This window comes from Dipodomys merriami, unplaced genomic scaffold (assembly GCF_024711535.1).
Source record: "Dipodomys merriami isolate MVZ:Mamm:240054 unplaced genomic scaffold, mDipMer1.0.p SCAF_25, whole genome shotgun sequence".
Lineage (NCBI taxonomy): Eukaryota > Metazoa > Chordata > Mammalia > Rodentia > Heteromyidae > Dipodomys > Dipodomys merriami.
In genome coordinates, this window is record NW_027203937.1 from 5,615,185 (window position 1) to 5,635,955 (window position 20,771).

General features: G+C 41.6%; 2 protein-coding genes across 3 annotated transcripts in view; one reads left to right on the top strand and one right to left on the bottom strand.

The window, feature by feature from the left end:
* The window catches only part of Me3 (malic enzyme 3), a 210,874-nt gene that overhangs the window by 157,545 nt on the left and 32,558 nt on the right, over positions 1-20,771 (top strand). For both annotated transcript variants that reach the window (XM_070034822.1, XM_070034823.1), the window contains one exon: positions 5,440-5,543. In XM_070034822.1, coding sequence (XP_069890923.1) covers positions 5,440-5,543 — 104 coding nt within the window. The remainder of the gene's footprint in view (positions 1-5,439; positions 5,544-20,771) is intronic.
* On the bottom strand, positions 16,801-17,129 carry LOC138836149 (large ribosomal subunit protein eL42-like). Its single transcript, XM_070034653.1, has one exon. It carries the CDS (start codon positions 17,127-17,129, stop codon positions 16,809-16,811), a length of 321 nt encoding a protein of 106 aa, XP_069890754.1. The 3' UTR covers positions 16,801-16,808.

The following is a 20,771-nucleotide window of genomic DNA, read 5'->3' on the forward strand; positions in this document are numbered from 1 at the left end:
TATTCCTTCCAACCATTTTACCCCAAAACACTCACAAGAACAAAATTGGGTCTATATTTCAATAGTTTTTCATCGTTCTTTCTGAGGTACAGCGTAAGTTTTCTCCCACGTGATATACCACTATTCTTCATGATCACTTTAATAGCTGCCTGGTATATCATAATTCATATAACATGCGTTGGGCAGTTAGGTCATCTGTAGACAACCTGTACTCTGACCCTCATGTTGTCCCTTTCTCGGATTATTTCCTTAAGATAGATTCTTTTCTTGATTTCACGTTGTCAAAAGCAATCCTTATTTATATTCTGTGGAGATTTCTCTCAAGAAAATTTGAAAAAGTCTCCACAGATTTCTTCTTGCCTAGACACCACACATCCCTATTTCTCAACAAAAAAAGAGCATGCTAGTTCTAGCAAGGAATGGGGCTTTATTAGATTTTTGCCCACAGAAGCCATCAAATGATTAAGTTCCAGGCAGACCCTGCTTACAAGTTTGGAAATCAGTTAGGTAGAGTGAGATGAGAACGAACAAGAGGAGTGGGACAAGACTTGACTGAAAAGTAGTGATGCTTCTTCCAGTGCCCCTGGATCTCCTTACACTTGATGGGAACCAGACTGGAAGATCATTGAGCAGCCCTCCACCTTTAAAGCTTTTCTTCTTCACAAGCCTCCTTGCCAGCCTAGGAGATGGGAGGCTGGATTGCAGCACGAGCTGTATAGCTGCTCAGCAGAATCAGTTTTCCTTTCCCCCACCCAGATGCTTGAGTTTATACCAGGCAGCTATTAAAGTGGTCTTCCAATTTCAAAACGTCCATCTTTGCCTGGATAGACAGATGAGTGCAGCAAGCCTTAACTTAGGTATTCTTCCCATCCAATGTCTCTGGCTGTATTCCAACTGGATTTAATGGAGACCTTCACTCCTAAAACCTGGCCGTATGACTTTGATTTAGGGCTACTGAATCCCCTGAAAGGGTATTCGTTGACTTTAGGATATACATTACGATCCTTCATTGTTGAAGGCCCCAGCACTCACCCTTAGTGTGCTCAAGTTCAGGGTTGACCCCAGTTTGTGACAAACCCACCAGAAAAGCTGACCAGAAATGAGCTATAACCATAAACCAGTACCTTACACCCAGTTTAGGCCAAACAGTAGCCCAGAGAGTAGAACACTTGTCATCATTCTCTTTCCAGTTGGGGAAACTGAGGCCCAGAGAGTTTAATTTGCTCAAAAAGATCTGCTACAAGTGGTAAGACTGGGATCTTAAGATGACCCTTTCCACTACTGAGGCTTCAGTTTCTTTGTAAGTGAAGACTAATTCTTGACTTCCGGAGTGTTTTGTTTTAATTAAAGTAACTGTAGAGTATTATTTAAATTTTTGAAAGAAAGCAGAAAGAGCATTTCTTGCACAATGCTATACATGTGATCTCCCTCCACACTTACCTATGCATATACTTAGATGTAGTTATGACCTAACTATAATCATAGTGTGCTGGTCATTTTGTTCTAATTTTCCAACTATGATTATTTTGTGGGCACTTTACTTATTTAATAAAAGTTTATTGAGTGTTTAGCAAGTGTCAGGCACTCTGCTAGGAATGAAAGGGATAAATAAAAAGCCATGCCTGGCTGGAATGGCCTGGTTGTCAGTGCTTCAACCCTGTCACCTCATTGCTCACTTTAATGGGTCCTGTGTAACATCCACGCCAAGTGTCTGCTTCTCCCTTGAGTCTTGCACTCAGAGCATGAGAATTCAAAGTTGCAGAGTAGACCAACATTGGGAAGACAATGGTTTGTCTCTCTTCCTATAGATTTGTTATGTCATCTCCCACACTACAGTTCTTTTTATTTTCTTCAAGTGTCAATTTGCATGATCTTCTCCCCACAAGTCTGGGGCACATGTCTTACTCAGAGCAAGCCTGTGCTACAGGAGAGGCAGGCTTAGCCTTGTAACTTCTCTCTCTCCTGCATCAGTGCAGTGAGGGTGTGTTCCAGGGAGTCTCGGTGTCAGAACAACTCCACCATCTGTGTGTGTGTGTCTCCATGAAACTGCTGAGGCCACAGGAGTTTTACTCATCATCAAAGAAAACACCCGTGCAGGTTTCCTGCTGAAGGAAAACATCTGCTGTATGCAGCCCTGAAATGTAGTCACTTTTACCTGCCAGCATCCAGGAGTTTTGGAAAATAAATACATAGCACAGCTCCCATGAAAAGGGATGTCTCATAAGTTCCAAGAGAACAAGGGAAGCGAGCACCTCTTAGTTGTGCTATGCTGTGAAACAAAACACATGACAGTTACGCTGTCTAACTTAGAAGGAAAAAGAGGCTCACAGCAGAAATGGCTTCTCCCAAGCCCTGAGATAATCCAACTTAATGTAGTTTCCCAAGTGGACCTCATGAACAGAGAGGTCTTTTTCTGGGTGAAGTGTTGTGATTCTGTAAGTTCACAAGGAGATGCCCTGTTGGTCTCTGGAAATTATTCATGGGTTTCATTTCCCCTTATGTTATGAGGGAACATACTACAGAAACGTTCTGACATGCCCAAGACCTTGAGTAGAAAGTAAGTGTGAGAGTCAGGAGGCCAACTCAGACTCTACAGTCTTAACCGGGATGAGTCAAACTCTTCATTTGTCCTGAAGAATTTCTGAATGCTCTAAACATTGCACAGTATATTTCAGTAAAAATAAAAGGACAATCTTTATTAGATACTATTGACTGTAAAAGACTTTTTAAGATTATACTTTCATAATAAAATGTTCAATGCCTCAAGATATAGATTATAGTAAAAATTAGTTTTGAGCTGGGTGCCAGTGGCTCACACCTGTAATCCTAGCTACTCAGGAGGCTGAGATCTGAGGATCACGGTTCAAAGCCAGCTGGGGCAGGAAAGTCCATGAAACTCTTAGCTCAATAAACCACCAGAAAACTGAAAGTGGTGCTTTGGCTCAAGTGGTAGAGTGCTCGCCTTGAGCTGAAGGTCTGAGGGCAGCACCCAGGCCCAGAGTTCAAGTCCCACAGCCAACCAAAGTAAAAAATAAATAAATAAATAAATAAATGATTTCTTATGCTAATATAGAGTATTCAAGTGACTTACTCATGTGATGCTTTGAATATCCTGGCTTATGCTCATCTGGGCTTTATAGATGAGCAAGCTGGGGTTTGAGGTTAACCTGACTCCCAGCCCTGCTGGGAGGTTTCATGACCTGGGAGTCTCCTCTCCAGCACTTTGACACTGTGGGGCAGGGAACTAGGCTATAGCTGGGACTTCTTCTAGTTCTTCCAGGAGAGCTCAGTTGTGACTGGGAAAGTCCAGGGGTTCAGCCTCTTGTTCTGCAGACCATACTTGGAGTAGGGAAAGGCAGAATGGAACCCCAAGAAAGGCTGTATCCATACCTGCAGCCAGCTGTCACACCTCTAGCAGGCATGAAGTAGCTTTTCCAAATCAGCAAGGATGCCGTTGGCAGGGAATTGCACAGGGCAAGAGGTACACATTGCACCCTGTGCCTTACCAACTGAATTGCATACAAGAAAGACTATGGGAACGTTTACTGCCCAGACCTCTTCCTTTTTTCCCATTAGGTATGTGCTTGTGCATTTAGAAGTCTCCAGCATGTAGTATTGTCAGATAAAATACAAATGTCATGTTAGATTTGAATTTCAGACAAGCAGTAATTCCTAATTGTTTTTAATTTAATTATGTGCCAAGTATTGCATAGAACATGCTTATGATAAAATATGATTAATATTTATCTGAAATTTCAATTTGATGGAAGTCCTGACTTTTATTTGCTAAATCTAATGCCCCTATGAATGGAGGCAGAAAGAATGTTAGAGCAAGAAGACCCCATCCTACAGAGGAAACCAGATTTATGGCCTGGGGACCATGACTGAGATGCTTTTCTGAGCATCCTCAGTGTGATATTGAAGGGGCTTCAGGCTTTGGAATTGTATCGTCTGAGTCACTTTCTCTGTCACTTAGCTAGTGCTGTAACTTTGGGCAAGGTATTTAACTTCTCCATTTAAGAAGTGGGGTGCTGGACACCAGTGGCTCATGCCTTTAATCCTGGCTACTGAGGAGGCTGAGATCTGAGGATTACGGTTCAAAGCCAGCTGGGGCAAGAAAGTCCTTGAGACTCATCTCCAGAAAACAGGAAGTGGCACTGTGGCTCAAGTGGTAGAGTGCTAGCCTTGAGCTGAAGAGCTGAGGGACAGCGGCCAGGCCCAAAGTTAAAACCCCAGGACTGACAAAAAAAAAAAAGTAAGGTGACAATAATAGCCTATCACAGAATGTTGAGTTCCTTTTTCATTTCCATCTCCTTGGAGAGTTGTACAATGATCTTTCTAATAAAAGGATCATTTAAAGGGTAAAGCTTTTTAAAAGTGTTTATTGATAGGAGTTACAATGATACCATCTAGGATTTAGGCTTGTTTTCTCTTTGGATTAAAGCATCAAAGGGCAGGGAAACATTTAAAGCAAACAAAGAAGGCTTATTTGACAGTGAAAATATAGAAGCAATAGTGTAATCACTTAGAAAGGCAAAATCAAAGTTCAACAAAATAAACACTGGAAGCTGGTACTTGAAAGGGATGGGGTGGGGTCAAGGGGAAAGGAGTAGACAATGAAGAGGAAAAAAGGAGGATATAGTCAAGAATTTTGTATATCCTACAAAATTAAGAGTGAGGAAAGGGATGGGTTGGGAGGAATGGGAGAAAGTTGAAAGAGGTAACATTGATCAAGATGCACTGAATTCATAAACTGCTTTATTAAATGGAGACTCCTTTGTACAACAACTTAAAGATTAAAAAGAAGAAAAGGCAGACTCTTTGTGTAACAAAAGGCCCAGAAACAAGGGGGCATATTCTCTCCCAAGGCCTGATCAGTTAGGGTCCTCTGTTTTCCTTCCCCTAAGGGAATACTTTTGCTCCAGTTGACCAGAGGGGTGGTTATAGCTAATGAGAGTTTTATACTTGGCTCTCCCATGATTCGATCCTCTGTTTCAGATTTGGAAGGGACCTTTGATTGAATGGAGGCTAAGGGGGCACACACCAGGTCACAGCCACAAAACGCATTTGCATTTGGGCCCTGAAACCTGTATGACCCAAAGGAAATAAAATAGCTATTTTTCTTTTTGCCATATCAACTCCTTGCCACTTTAGAGCTGGTCTCTACCATCATTTTCTGTCCTGATGCTAGCCAGGATCACCTAACTTCCCCCTCAGCTCGAATTACAGGCAGACATCACCTTCCAGGACTAAAAAGGCAGAGACTTACAAAGCTGATTCCTGGGTAGGGGTAGGAAGACCCAGACAGCTTTCTACTTCCTTTTTTCTCCTACCCCATAGTTCTTCATGCTAAACATGGACAGTTGTTTTTAAACTAATAATAATGATAATGATAATAAATCAATAGCAATGGAGTTAGTTCTTCTCTTTCTGTTCCAGGAGCTGCTCAGAGACCCGCTGTACATTGGCCTAAAGCATCGCCGTGTGCGTGGGAAGGAATATGATGAATTTGTAGATGCATTCATGCAGGCTGTGACAGACAAGTAAGTGGGAAAGCTGTCCCTTCAGTAAAAAGGACTTCTAGGAGATATCATGACTATTTGGGCAGAACCTCAAATATGAGGTAGTAGATAATGTGCTTTTTCAGGTGGTGTGAAAATTCCAGTTGAACCCCATGTGATCAGATAGAAAACAGGAATTAAATGGGTGCATTCTCTGGACGAATCTTTGGAAGAAGAGGGAAGAGGGAAGACAACTAATGGGCTGAAGAATCTGTTGTTCTAGGAGGAAAACTCTCTTGGTGGGAGCTGACCGGGTTTTCAGCATAAACAAGATGTTGCAAGTGATAGAAAGATGGGATACTTCTGATGAGTTAGCTTTGGAGGGTAGCTTGCCACATTTACCATAATTTTGCATCTCTATGTGAGGACAGAACAGCGTTATGAGCCACTCTTGAAGACCACCTAACTCTGAACCTTCTAGATAGATGTATGAGATGTCATGTCTTTGCTGAGGTGAAGATGTTGGCAGCCCCACCCTCCTCACCTACCTTTTCTGTCTGCCGTTGGGGCTCCCTGCTGCTCCTGTCCCAGCTGGTGCGCTGTGGGGATGGAGTTCTAGTAACACTTACACAAGCTGGGCAAGCCAGAATTTTAGCAGTTTAGTCAGTGGGCCTCATTTGAAAAGAGAAAAAGATAATATTGTAGCAAAGGAAATTGATGGAATACAGGAGGGGCACAAAAGCCCTTGAGTAAGTTGGAGGACAAGAATGTAATACATGGGGGGGCGGGCTGGGAAGGGGCTCAGTGGTAGAACGCTTGCCTTGCATGCCTGAGGCCCTGGGTTTGATTCCTCAGCACCACATAAGCAAAAAGAAAAAAGCTGGAAGTGGCGCTGTGGCTCAAGTGGTAGAGCGCTAGCCTTGAGCTGAAAAGCTGAGGGACAGTGCCCAGGCCCAGAGTTCAGGCCCCATGACCAGAAACAAAAAATAAAAAATAAAAGAATGTAGTACACATCTGGAGAGCTTAGTCTTAGGAGCACAAGAACTATCCAGAGGGAGGCAGAATATTGGGCACAGATGGAGCAAGTGGGTAGGAGTGGTGGAAGGAACAAGTGGGAGACGTGTCTAGTTGAAGATAAACTCATCAAGTGAGAGTGAGTGTGGAGAAAGATGCACTAGAGGATGAAGGATAAAGATATGTGACCAAGTTACTTAGACAGACCTGGGAACTAGCCAGCTAGCTCTGGGAGTCTCCTTGAGGTTTTTGACCAAGAATTTAATTCATATCAGTAGTATGATTTGAATTTATCAACTATAAAGGCTTATGTCAGAAACTCAATCCCTGATGGAATACTGTAGAGATTAGGTCATGCGGGTTATACTCTCACAGATAGATTAATGCCAATTATAAAAGGGAGTGAGACTTTTTTTTTGATAATTTTTTTTTGGTTGGTTGTGGGGGCTGGACTATAGGCCTGGGTGCTGTCCCTCAGCTCTTCAGCTCAAGGCTAGCGCTCTACCACTTGAGCCACAGCACCACTTCCAGCTTTTTCTGCTTATGTGGTGCTGAGAAATCAAACCCAGGGCCTCATGCATGCAAGGTAAGCACTCTACCACTGAGCCACCTTCCTAGCCCCATGAGACTTTCTTTTAAAACAGAGGTTTTTATTTTCGTTTTTCATTCTCAAAAAGTATTAGCATTTAATTTTTGATAATAAGAGAATCATTAGAGAAACCTTGAAGGTACTTCGGGAAGGAAAATGCAACCTATATATTTGCACATATTGCATATAAAACTATATATAAGCCATGTGCAGTAAGAGTGAGACCTTTAGATTGGAGCAGGCTTGATTTTGTGCTTCTGTTTTTCTCTCTCATTCTTTGGTGGTACTGGGGTTTTGAACTCAGAACTTTGTGCCTACTATTCAGGTGTTCTGCCATTAAAGCCATGTCTCCAGCCCGTTTGCTTTGGCTATTTTTGAGTAGGATCTCACTTTGTGACTTCCCTAGCCTGCCCTGTGATGGTCCCATTTATGCTTCCTGTTATAGCTAGAATGATCTGCACATGCTACCACATCCAGCCTTTTCTGTTAAGATGGAATCTCATGAATATTTTTGTCCAGGCTAGTCTGAAACCACAATCCTCTCAAGTCATGTAGTAGGAATGACAGGTGTGTACCACTGTACCCAGCCAGCTCCTGGCTGAGATTGAGTTTCACAAACTCATTTTTCCAATGCTGTCCTTGAACTGTGATTCCCCCATCCCCAATCTTAGCCTTCTGGATAGCTAGAATCGCAGGCATGTGCCATTGGTACCCAGTCCAATCTGAGATCTCTTGCCCTTCCACATTCCACCATAGGATGATGCAGCATGAAGTCCCTCAGTAGATGCTAGTGCTCTGTATTGGACTTCCCAGATGAACTGTAAGCATAGATTGTTATAGAAACACAAACCAAAGTTAGACAGTCAGTTGACCTGTTTCTGTGTTTCTCTAGGCAAGTCTAACTCTTTAGGTGGAGGGTTGGATGAGACAGAATAGGATATAATTGGGATCCTGATTTGCCATTCAAGAGAGAAAGGGGGTGGAGCTGGGAAGGTAGCTCAGTGGTAGAGTGCTTGCCTTGCAAGCATGAGGCCCTGGGTTCAATTCCTCAGCACCACATAAACAGAAAAAGCCAGAAGTGGCGCTGTGGCTCCAGGGGTAGAGCGCTAGCTTTGAGCTGAAGAGCTGAGGGGCAGCGCCCAGACCCAGAGTTCAGGCCCCATGACCGGCAAAAAAAAAAAGAGAGAGAGAAAGGGGGAAAAAAGGAGCTGTGACTGTATTCATGGGAATGATTATAATGATACAGCAAAAGTCTAGGCTATAGAATGCAGTCATAGTAGTCAGTGCATGTCCTACAAAATTAAGAAAATTGAGAGAAGAGGGAAGGTCAGGAGGGATGGGAGAGAATGATGAAGGGGGTGACATTGATCAAGATGCATTATATTCATAAATTGCTTTGCTGAATGGCAACTCCTTAAAGATAATTTCTTTTTGTTATTGTCAAGATGACGTACAGAGGGGATTCAGTTACATAAGTAAGGTAATGAGTACATTTTTTGTCAACCTTGTTACCCCTCCCCTCAATTTCTTGCTGACTTCTTTCTTTTTGCTTATGTGGTGCTGAGGAATCGAACCCAGGGCCTCAGGCATGCAAGGCAAGTGCTCTACCACTGAGCCACCTTCCCAGCCCTCCCCTCAATTTCTTAAAGTCCAAGCTAAGTAAAAATACACATGAGGAAATGGAGGAGAAGGGTAAGGGACAGTCCTGATGGGGTCTGAAAGATGTTGAGTTGGCCACCAGGCAGAATGAGCTGGACAGAAACGAAGTAATAACCAAAAAGTAGGAGTTTGTAGTTGAAATGATGGAGGAAATGCTGGGAGGTAGCCACCAAAGAAACTAATTCAAGCATTATATGCACTCATAAAGGCATAGAATATAGAACAAAGGAACAGTACCCATGTCATTCCTCTTTCAAACCATCCTAAATACCAGATTCAGATCTAAACAAAATAGGCTAAGGGTCATAAATTTCCTAGAGTATTTTTGGAGAACAATAAAGAAAATAATGAAGGGAATGCAAGGTTTTGTATTAGAGCTGCAGTACTACCTCCAAAGATCTAGAAGCTATTCTTACAGAAACAGATTGGACTTGTTTCTGAATAACCAGTAGAGAGGAAGCAATTGGTAAAATGACCACAGAAGCCTCTTGGGGCACAAAATAAATCAGATCTATCCCACAATGTCCAGGTCTAGAAGAATGGATTCTTTGTCACAAAAAGAACTCCAAAACAAGTTATATGGATTGTTGGTGGTGACTTCGTAAGAAGGAATTCAAATTTCAGATGCTCTTCAACATGCCGTCCTTTCCCATTATTCTGACCTCTTAAGAATCTTGTGAGGAAATCAGCCAACGACAAATGCTAGAGGGGATGTGGAGAAAGAGGAACCCTATTACACTGCTGGTGGGAATGTACACGTATACAACCACTTTGGAAAGCAGTCTGGAGGGTCCTTAGAAAGCTAAAGATTGACCTCCCTTACGACCCAGTCATACCACTTCTAGACATCTACCCTGAACAACAGGAACCAATATACAAGGACACGTGCACCTCCATGTTTATTGCAGCACTGTTCACAATAGCTAGGATATGGAAACAACCCAGATGCTCCACCACAGATGAATGGATCCAAAAATTGTGGTATCTATACACAATGGAATATTATGCAGCCATTAGAAATGACAAAATAATGGCATTTGCAGGGAAATGGATGGAGCTAGAAGGAATCATGTTGAGCGAGGTAAGCCAAGAACGAAGAGACAAACGGTACATGGTCTCCCTGATAAGTGGATGCTAAATCCAAAATGTTAGGTGATACGACAAAACTAACAGGACTTAAGAAACAAAGAACTCCCACTCATCTGGTTGAACCACTACTAAATATCCCCATGCTGCTGATCACATATATGGTATATAACATGTGAGCACCGTTATATGTTACAGACTGTGATAGACAATTTGCTCCAGGAAAGTTAGAATGAACTTGTAACTTTAAATGAGCATCATTACTCCACAATACTGTGAAATTCCGGAAATTATGTAATCACTTAATCACAATCAAAAAAAAAAAAAAAAGAACCTTGGGGAAGGGAGGGAGGGAGGGGATGGTATGGGGAAAACAATGGAGGGGGTAACAATGTTCAAGAGGAAGTGTACTCATTACCTCACTCGTGTAACTGTAACCTTCTGTATAGTATCTTTACAATTAAAACAAAAAAAAAAGAATCTTGTGAGGGCGGGGAAAGTGGCTCAGAGGTGGAGTGCTTGCCTTGCATGCATGAGGCCCTGGGTTCGATTCCTCAGCCTCACATAAGCAGAAAAGGCCGGAAGTGGCACTGTGGCTCAGGTAGAGTGTTAGCCTTGAGCTTAAGAGCTGAGGGACAGCGCCCAGGCCCAGAGTTCAGGCCCCACAACTGACCAAAAAAAAAAAATCCTGCGAGACTTCTCATCTATTCCATTGGTCTTCGGGTCTATTTTTGTGCCAGTACCAAAGTGTTTGTTGTTGTTGTTGTTGTAGACTGTTGTTGTTTTTTGTTAGGGTTCTGTAGTAGAGTTTGAAATCTGGTATTGTGATACCACCCACATTGCTTTTATTGCCTAGAATTGTTTGGGCTATTCTAGATCTTTGGTTGTACCATATGAATTTTTGGATTGTTTTCTCTATCTCAGTAAAGAACATCATTGGGATTTTAATGGGATTGCATTGAATTTGTATATCATTTTTGGCAGAATGGCCATTTTCCCAATATTGATTCTACCTGTCCATAAGTTCTTAACATTTTCTGGTGTCCTCTTTGACTTTTTTCTTTAGATTTTTTTATAGTTTTTACTATAAAGATCTTTTACATCTTTAGTTAGGTTAATTCCTAAGTATTTTTTGAGGCTACTGCAAATGGGGTTGTTTTCATGATTTCTGTGGGTTAATTTTGAAAACTGCTACTTTGATAAAGTGGTTGATTAGCTCTAGACATTTGGGGGTGGAGATTTTGGGGTCCTTAAGGAATAGTTTAATTTCTTTCCCCATGTGAATCCCTTTAGTATCCTTTCTTGCCTTATTCCAGAACTCTATATTGAAGAGGAGTAGAGAGAATGGGCGTCTTTGCCTTGGGGAATGGTTTTAGCTTCTCCCCATTTAGTATGATGTTGGCCATTGGTCTGTCATATATAGCCTTTATTGTTTTAAGGAATACCACTCTGGTATCTACCCTGAGCATCATGAGCCAGGATATGATATGGACACCTGCACATCTATGTTCATTGCTGCACTATTCACAATAGCAAAAGATATGGAAACAACCCTGATGCCCCCAATAGATGAGTAGATCCAAAAAATTGTGGTACCTATGCTATACACAATGGAATTTTACAAAGCCATTAGAAAGAATATAATAATGTCATTTGCAGGGAAATGGATGGAACTAGAACAAATCATATTAAGTGAGGTAAGCTAAGATCAGAGAGACATATGGCTAATATTCTTCCTGATACGCAAAGTTAGATCTAAATGCATTGGGGTATGACAAAATACACAGAATTCTAAATACCCACATATAGTGAGACCAAGAGGATAGTCTTAGGAGAGAGTCACAAAGGAACAATACCCAAGAGTCTCTTTATATGTATATAAAATAATATTCATACCAAAACAAACTCCAAAGATATGGAAACAAAGAACTTTTCATAATTTGTTTTTTTTCTGATGACTCTGTATTCTTTACTTTACATATGGTATATTCATGTGCACATTTGTGGGAGTGTGGAGGGGGGCGCAGAATCAGAGGGAAAAGGGTGAAAGCAGTAGAGCACACTGGACATAGATGAAAGTGAACTATGCAACTTGTGGGTGGAGATGGGAGGGAGGACATGGGAGAGAATGGAGGAAAGGATGACAACCTACTAAAAGAAATGTACTTATTACCTGACATATATAAAGATAACTGGGCTGTATATCACCTCTAAAACAATAATAAAGCAAATTAGAAGGAAAAAAAAAGAATCCTGTGAGATCAGCAGGATACCGATGGCTTATGTCTGTAATTCTAACTACTCAGGAAGCTGAGATGTCAAGACTGCAGTTCAAAGCCAGCTCAGGAAAGAAAATCTCCAATTAAGCACACACACACACACACAAAAAGCTGGAAAGTGATCAAATGCTAGACAGTGGCCTTGAGCACAAAAGCTCAGGACAGCACCGATGCCCTGAGTTCAAGCCCCAAGTACAAAATGTTTTTTAAAAAAGACCCACCTGTAAGACTGGCAGGATAATTATTATTACAGAAGAGAAATCTTATTGAAGAGGAATCTGAGACCCTTAGAGGCTAAAGTATCTGTCTCAGCTCACATAGTTCCTGGTATGACTGAACTGAACTCAAGTCTATTTATTCTGTGTCCAGGCTTCTGCATTACCTGAGAGAAGGGAATTTGGCTTTAAGAGTCTACTTTAACTTCCTGCTTCCAGGGCTTGCCGCTTATCTAACCAGTCAGTAATCATTCCATGACTCCCCAAAGAGAAATCTTGCTATTCCTGTGAGAAGGTTAAATAAACTAGGATGTAAGAGACTCTTCAAATGATCACCAAATTCAGTTCACACTTGCACACATACACACAGGCAGTCCAGGGTGAAGGGCACGTCAGCCAACAGGAATCTGTCCTTAAACAGAAAAGATGATGGATTGATGGTCGGCTGCTTTGACATTCTAATAAGCTAAAGCAGATGTTTCTGTAGATACTGGAGGTGGGGAGTGAACTGGTCTCTCCACACACCAGCTGGGAATATCATAGCCCCAAAATGGAATGCTTGGCCTGGGAGTGAGTCAGAAGCCCTGAAGACATACACAAGGTATTTTAAGAAAGAACCTTGGGAAATGTGGACTCCTCCTTCCACATCCTCCTCTCTGCCCCAACTTCCTGTTAAGAAAAAATGTTTCATCTTCTTACCCCTCCTCATTAATTAGCATTTGTCTTGAGAATGTTTTAGCTTAAAAACAACTCACTGTGTATGGATGGTTCGGTTCCTGTTTCCTGGCAGCTGGCCACTAAGAGGTCTCACCAAAGCAAAGAAAATCTCCATTAAGTCTGTGAATTTCAAAAATAGGATGATGGAAGCATCCTTCAGCTTGATCTTTGAGATAAAGATTAAGATTCCATGTCAAAAAAATGAGTCATTTCATCCTTCCTACTCTTCTCCTGCCAGTGGTGGGTCCTAAAGCCCTGCACCTGAGCACCACATCCTAGTGTGACAAGTTATCCCGAAGGGTTTCCGTTAACACTTCTTCTGTTGCTTACAGAAGAATAGATGGGAATTGTCTAATTGAAGTTTGCACCGGGAGTCCCAGTTCTGACTGACAATTGACATGGGTGAGGCTGAAGTTTAACAGGAGCAGTAGCTTCAGCCTCTAGGCAAATCAGGGAAGGAAATCTCTTGCTTTTTCTCCAGTTCCCTGAATTCTAAACATGTAGTGATTTTAGGGTTGCTGAAATGAGAGTGTCAAAAAAAGAGAAATAATAGTTATTGGAGCTTTGCTTTCTAAAACAAAATAAGTTGTCTACCTTTTAATTTCAAGAAAAAATTCTCTCTCTGTCTCTCTGTCTCTCTCTCTCTGTCTCTCTCTCTCTCTCTAACCAGTCAAAATAATTACTATCGATAGCCTGTATAAAAAAAGCTTTAGTTTCAAAGATATCTAAACAGCCCTGCACCTCTGCTTCCTTTGCTCAGTCTCTCCACATTCTCCACATGCCTGCCCCTTCATATTTCCTTCCAAACTTGACGTATACCTCAACCTTCAAGAGCCAGGTGTCCCATCATGCCTTCCCAGTGTTCCTTTAGCCCCTACAGGTGTCTCGCCCAACTTATTGTTTCTACCCTGATTTGTGTAGGGTTTCTATTCAAACATACAAAAACAAAACTAGACATCTCTACTCTCTCCGAATCTGACTGAGAAGTATTAAAGGATTTAGTGCTTAGCAGACCATTCAAAGCACCAAAGCACATTACTAAAGTAAATACTAGACACAAGGAGATGGGATTCCACAACTATTCACCACTGGAGTCACGGCACACACTCATTTCTGTGGTTACTATACTTTTCTATGTTGTTCATCACTCAGTGACTCTAAGACAAGAAAATATTTATTTAGAAAGGTAGACAACCAAACAAGATAGAAGCTATTATTAAGACTATTTGGCTCAGGAGTTGCAGGCTTATGCAGGGTTGAGGGCATGGTGCTAGGCCAGTTACAAATCCCAGGGCAGTCACAAATGTTGGGGTGGTCTGCTTTTTTGATGCACAGACTCCGCTATCTGTAGGTCCACCAGATGGCCTGGATTTTGTAAATCTAAAGCAAAATTTGCTGATTAGAAATCTTATGACTCACATCATTTTAATCCTTTTTCCCAGGAATAGCTAACACATAAAGATACAAAAGAAATCTTTTATCACAGAACAGGGGCAGATAGTAGAAAGGCAAATTTTGCAGTAGAAGATAATGAGTTACAACTTTCCCAGAACAGTGTTGTCCATAGCAAAGTTGGTAGGGGGGTAACCATATTGTTCAGCTAGGTGATCTCCCAAATTAATAATTTTATTAATTTATTGTTATCTACAAATGGTTGTACAATGTAACAAGTCCATTTATGTGTATAGTGTATCTTGATCAGAGTCACTCTTTCCATCAATCAAGGGATATCTACCCTGATCAGCAGATGCGAAACTCTCCCAGGTTATACTCTTATCTGTTGTATATTTCATTTGTTATGTATACCAGATTGTGCTATCTCTTCTATAATGGTTGAATAAGATGTTTTAAGCTTGTTTTTTCCCCACAGTCAGAGAAGAGGTTGGGCAAAGATAGGCCTAGACTGTTGTAGAAGGGCTTAAGTCACGTTTGTTTGGCCTAGGGTAGATGGACTTCACAGATCAGTCCCACCTCAGACTGAAAGCTATGAATCAGACTACAGCTGAGGAAAAGCTTAGACAAAGGAACTCTGAAACTCATTCTGGATCATCTGGCCTCTGAAGAAGTGAGACGGTTTTCCAGTCACAACCTGACATGGCTAATTGTTGAGAGTCTAGCTCCTACACGTTCCTGTCAGAATAAGAGCCAGATGCCACATGGAAACAGTGTCTTGGTCCTGTGTGGAGTCTATCCTAGGTCACAGAAGGAATATGCTAGGAATCTGTAGCAAAGCACAAACTGGAACCAAACCAGGTCCTGCTCATTTCCATCATGGCCTAGCAGATTGAATACTTGAGAGGGTCTGAAGTTCTCTTGTTAAAGTCCAGCCTTGGGACACATACCAAAATGTACTGGAAGAGATGCAGTGGCCAGGGAGATAGATTCTATGATTCTAGCTGGAATTTTCATTTTCTCTCACCAGCTTGATTTTATTGCCTGGCTTCAACAACAGGAACAAGATTGTGTCCAGCCATAAAAGTCTCAGATTACGTCAGAGTACATGAAGGAATAGGTGTGTGTTTTTTGTGTTACATGGGTTAGTGTGAATGAATGAGACTCAATTTCCCTCCATAGATTAAAAATAATAACAATTCTTGCTTAATCACCTTCTAAATGCAGACACTGATAGGAGCACTTCAGACTATATTAATTCATCTAGTTCTCACAACAGCCCTATGAAACAGAAAATTTTATTAGCTTCATTTTAAGAAGTGAAGAAACAAATTTATAAAGCACATGTGTCTGGTGTAATATAGAAGACTTTATGAAGACTCTACCATTAACTATTATGTATATAAGCATGAGTTCTACAGCTAAGCTGCTTATGTTTGAGAGTCTTATTAACAAGCTACTTATTGACACATAGTTCATTCATGTCTGCCTCAGTTTCCTCATCTCCAAAGTATATTGGATTTCTTTTTAATTTGGTTTTCTGAGACCGCTATCACTATGTAGCCCAGCCTAGCCTTGAACTCACAGAGTTCTGCCTTCTCAGTGCTGGGATTACTGGCATATACTACTGTACCCAACTCTAATATGCACTATTAACTTGCAGAGTGCTTATGATGGATAGATGAGTTCATACGTATAAAATGATTAACATTTTCCTAAATGGTAACAAACACTTGGTGTTTTCTGTTGTTTATTATTGTTGTTGTTAATTCAGGCAATTCCAAAGCCATCTCCTTTGGGGCAGTTGTGTAGTGAAGTCATACTCATACAACCACAGTTTATTAATATACCCATCCTAGCCTTCCACAGTCCTCCAGGCTGCCATCCTCTTATTGCACTGTTACTTTCTTTCTTGCCAAATGCTGAACTGAAGAAGAAAAGATACAAGTAAGCTCAGTACCAAACAGTTTCAATTTCAACTTCTATCAGACCATTAAAGAAGAATTAGCACCAATACTTCGCAAATGTTTCAATGAAAAAGGAAGGGAAGGAACTCTATCAGACTTATTTTCTGAAGCCAGTATTATACTCATATCAAAACTGAACAAGGATACAACAAAAGAAAAAGAGAACTATACATCAATCTTTTTAATGAACACTAACTGGACCCTGGTGGCTCATGCTTGTAATCCCTAGCTACTTAGGAGGTTAAGATTTGGGGATTACAGTTCAAAGCCAGCCTGGGTAGGAGAGTCCATGACATTCTTTTTCTTTCTGAGATTTATTAGTTTCCCATCAGGTAATTTTATAGCTTCAAGATCTCCTCCTCAAAATTAAGACCCACCCCCCCCAAAGTTTAGAACTGGATCACTTGGCCCTTTCTCTTCTTATCTCCTCCCAGTTCAAAATGCTTGCATCTCTTAATGGCCAGCATCCTCTTGGACCTGCAGTTAGGCTCAACACATTCAAGCCTCAGCACAGTCTTCTGGGTGGTTTTAGCCTTCTTTCGGAATATTGGCTTGGTCTGCCCACCATAGCCGCTTTGCTTCCGATCATAGCGCCTCTTTCTTTGGGCATACAGAGAATCTTTGCCCTTCTTGTACTGGGTCACTTTGTGAGGCTGATGCTTGCCACATTTCTTACAGAAAGTCCGTCTGGTTTTGTGTACGTTGACCATCGTGTAGTATAGCTGTCAGGAGACTCGGAGACCATAACACGCACCTCACACAGCTCTGAGGAAAAGCTCCATGACATTCTTATCTCCAATAAATTACCAAAAGAACAGAAGTAGAGTGATTGCTCAAATGGTAGAGTGCTAACCTTTAGCAAGAAAAGCTCAGAGACAGCACACAGGTCCTGAATTCAAGTGTAGGACCAGCACAGAAAGGAAGGAAAGAAGGAAGGGAGGAAGGGAGGGAGGGAGATAGAAAGAAAGGAAAATAAAGAATGAAAGAAGGCAAAAAGAAACTGAAGAAGACACTAGAAGATGGAAAGACCTCCCATGTCATGGTTTGGCTGAATAACATTGTGAAAATGTATATAATATTGAAAGCAATCTAGTGCCCATCAAAGTCCCAATGTCATGATTCTCAATCAGAAAAATAAATTCTAAATTTCACATGGAAGAAATCTTAATTTTAAGAAAACAGTAACACTAGATCGATCACAATTCCAAACTTAAAATTACACTATAGAAGCCATCCTAACAAAAACATCATAATACTGGCACAAGAAGAGATACAAAAACAAGTGTAACTCAGAAATAAAACCACACAGCTTCAGCCATCTCATCTTTGAAAAAGGAGCCAAAACATACACTAAGGAAAAGACAGCCTCTTCAACAATGGTACTGGCCAATCTGGTTATCCTTTTGTCCTTTATAAAAATAAACTCCAAATGAATTGTAATACAAAATCTGAAACTTTGAGACTACTACAGGAAAAGATAGGGGAAAGTCTTGCATATAGGCACATTTTATGAATAGACTGCAATTACTCAGCAGATAAGAGCAAGAATGGAAAAGTCAGATTGCATCAACTTTTGCACAGCAGAGGAAACAATGATCAGAATCTAAGAGGCAATTCACAGAATTTGAGAAAACCTTCACCAGCTATTCAATGAATAAAGGGTTAATATCCAGAATATACAAAGACCTAAAAAATTCATCACTAAAAGAACAAATAATCCAACTAACAGGCAAATAAGCTGAACAGACCATTCTCAGATGTACAAATGTCTTCAAAACTCTAGATTCCAGCTGTATTCTGCTGGCTCATACCTCCAGCCCTAGCTTCTGAGGAAGCTGAGATCTGAGGATCATGGTTTGAAGCCAACTTAAGCAAGAAAAGCCAAGATGATTCATCTCCAATTAAGCAGCCAAAAAGCTGGACTGGAAGTGTGGCTCAAGTGATAAAGCACCTTTAGCAAATAAAAGCCCAGCAAGAGTGCTCGGTTTAAGCTCTAGTAATAGACACACATGCAAAAACAAAACCAAACAACACAACAACAACAACAAAAAACCCACACACCTCTCTAACAGCAGTGAAGAAAGCAGCCAGCCTCTTACATCACTTATATCCAGGGTAGTTAACTGTCTCCTCCTCATTCTTCTTTCATGACCATTTAAGGTCCAGTCATCCAATTGCTCCATAGTTCATCAGAGCTTGGAAACCCCCGCAGGCCTCTCAATCAACCTCAGACCCTAGCTGCCTTGCCAGCCCAGTCTACTCCCAAGGGAAAAGCTAAGACTCTGGGACTCTGAACTTCTCCTGTTAGTCTTAAAGTGACATAAGCAAAGGAAAACTCAACTTGTGATATCCAGACTACAAAGCAAAGGTAAACTAAACTTGTGATATCAACATACTACAACAAGAGTTTGAGAATTCCATGCTAACTTTCAAAGATTATAAAAAGATGAGCACTGTTGTCCTGAATACAACACTATATGTATTTGATGCGCGTCTTTTTCTACTGTGGGTGGTAGGCAGCACACACTCATCCCTTCTGGCTCTGCAGCCAGTAGATTGTTAGGGCTGTAGCCATGTCACAGCCATGCCTGCTTAGTGTTCAGCTCAGTGGCAGACAACATCTGCCAGTGTGGTAGCTCCACTGCCTACTGCTGCCCCTATAGTCTCTGAAGGTTCTTGTCTCAAGAATTAGACAAGTGAAGTCTACAGATGAGGGTGACTGGGAAGAATTTGATTTGGTAGAGAAGTAACTTGATGGAAAGGCTCTTATTGAGGGGAGCATTGGAGGGAGGGGTCCTGGTGGCTGGGTGTAGGCATTTATATACAACATACTATGCTTTGATTGGTTGCCTCTATGATAATTAGGTGTTTTGGAAGGTGACGCTTTATTGGTCAGGTACCACAACATTCTGATTGGCTATGAATTCCTAATCAGGTCCCTTCTGCAAATCCTATCCCTAGAGTCACTGGGAAATCAAAACTAGTAGAGGCTAGGGATGGGAACAGAGGCAAGATGATCTAAAACAAGATTTCTTTTGCATCTGGTTTCAGCTTACAAGGCTAAGATGCTGTCCATTAGTCCTGGGTTTTAACTAATCTAACTTCCAGTAAGAACTCAGAAACATACTTTGTTGTCAAGGATCTTACAATCTACTGTAGAGAAGGAAAGAAGAAGGACTCAAATAACTATTGCTGGATTTGTGCAGACTTTACTACGTGCCTATCAGATAGCCCTGCCGGTTAGAGGGAATAAGTAGTTAAAGGATTTGGAACCCTGATTTGGGTTTTAAAAGTCATGGTCTTATTCACTGGAAAGTGTTAGCAACTGATTTCTATACAGCATCTACATTGTGCTGAGTACATTACATGTAACTATCCAATGACTCACGAAGTTCAAGAAATTGAAGTTCTAAAAGGTTACGTTACAAGCCCCAAATCACTCAGGCTAGACTCATAAATCTACAAGCCTCTAAAACCTGATGCCTTTGGCTATAGGGGACCCTTGGCTGCTCTGTGCTAGCTGAAAAATTGCTCCCTCCAGGTGGCTCTTGCTCCTGTTGGCTTCCTTCCTTGGGGGTCAAGAAAGAGACTTCAGATATTGTGGCCTGCAGATACTTTGCCCCTGTGTACCTCTAGAGGAGTATGTGACTGGATAGGCTGATGGTGATTGGCCACTCTTCTGAAAAGGTTTTTTTTTTGTCAGTCGTGGGGCCTGAACTCTGGGCCTGGGTGCTGTCTCTCAGCTCTTCAGCTCAAGGCTAGCACTCTACCACTTGAGCCTCAGCCCCGCTTCCAGCTTTTTCTGCTTATGTGGTGCTGAGAGATCAAACCCAGGGCCTCATGCATGCAAGGCAAGCACTCTACCACTGAGCCACCTTCCCAGCCCCTGAAAAGGATTTTTTTTCCTCTGGTATTCATTCATTCTTTCATTTGTTCAACATGCAGTCATAGGACACTGGACATGCAGTACTGTGTTTGTTCCTCAATATATGTCTGAGATGCACATGTCTAGAGCAGGGGGCAGGAAAGAGAGTCAATAAAGCTCCTTTTCAGGTGTCACACCATGCAATGGAGACTGAGATACCACTCTGCCTTCTAAGACTCTCAGTCTAGTGCCTGCTTTGATCCTGCACTGCTATGTGAGCTGGTCTTTTCCTTCCTTCCTCTCACTAACTTTGATTCACTTGGGTACCAAAAGCCCCACCTCAAGACCTCATGTCCCCACAGACCAACTGGCATAATTCGAAATAGAATTCACCTAGTTCCCCAAAAGACTTCAAGGAAGATCAAGATGTGATTGCATCCCTGGTTGCATGGTGTGCACTCTACAGTAGCACCTCTGAACAGACCGG

Coding starts and splice junctions, on each gene's coding strand:
- LOC138836149 (XM_070034653.1), bottom strand. CDS start 17,129: ATGGTCAACGTACACAAAACCAGACGGACTTTCTGTAAGAAATGTGGC.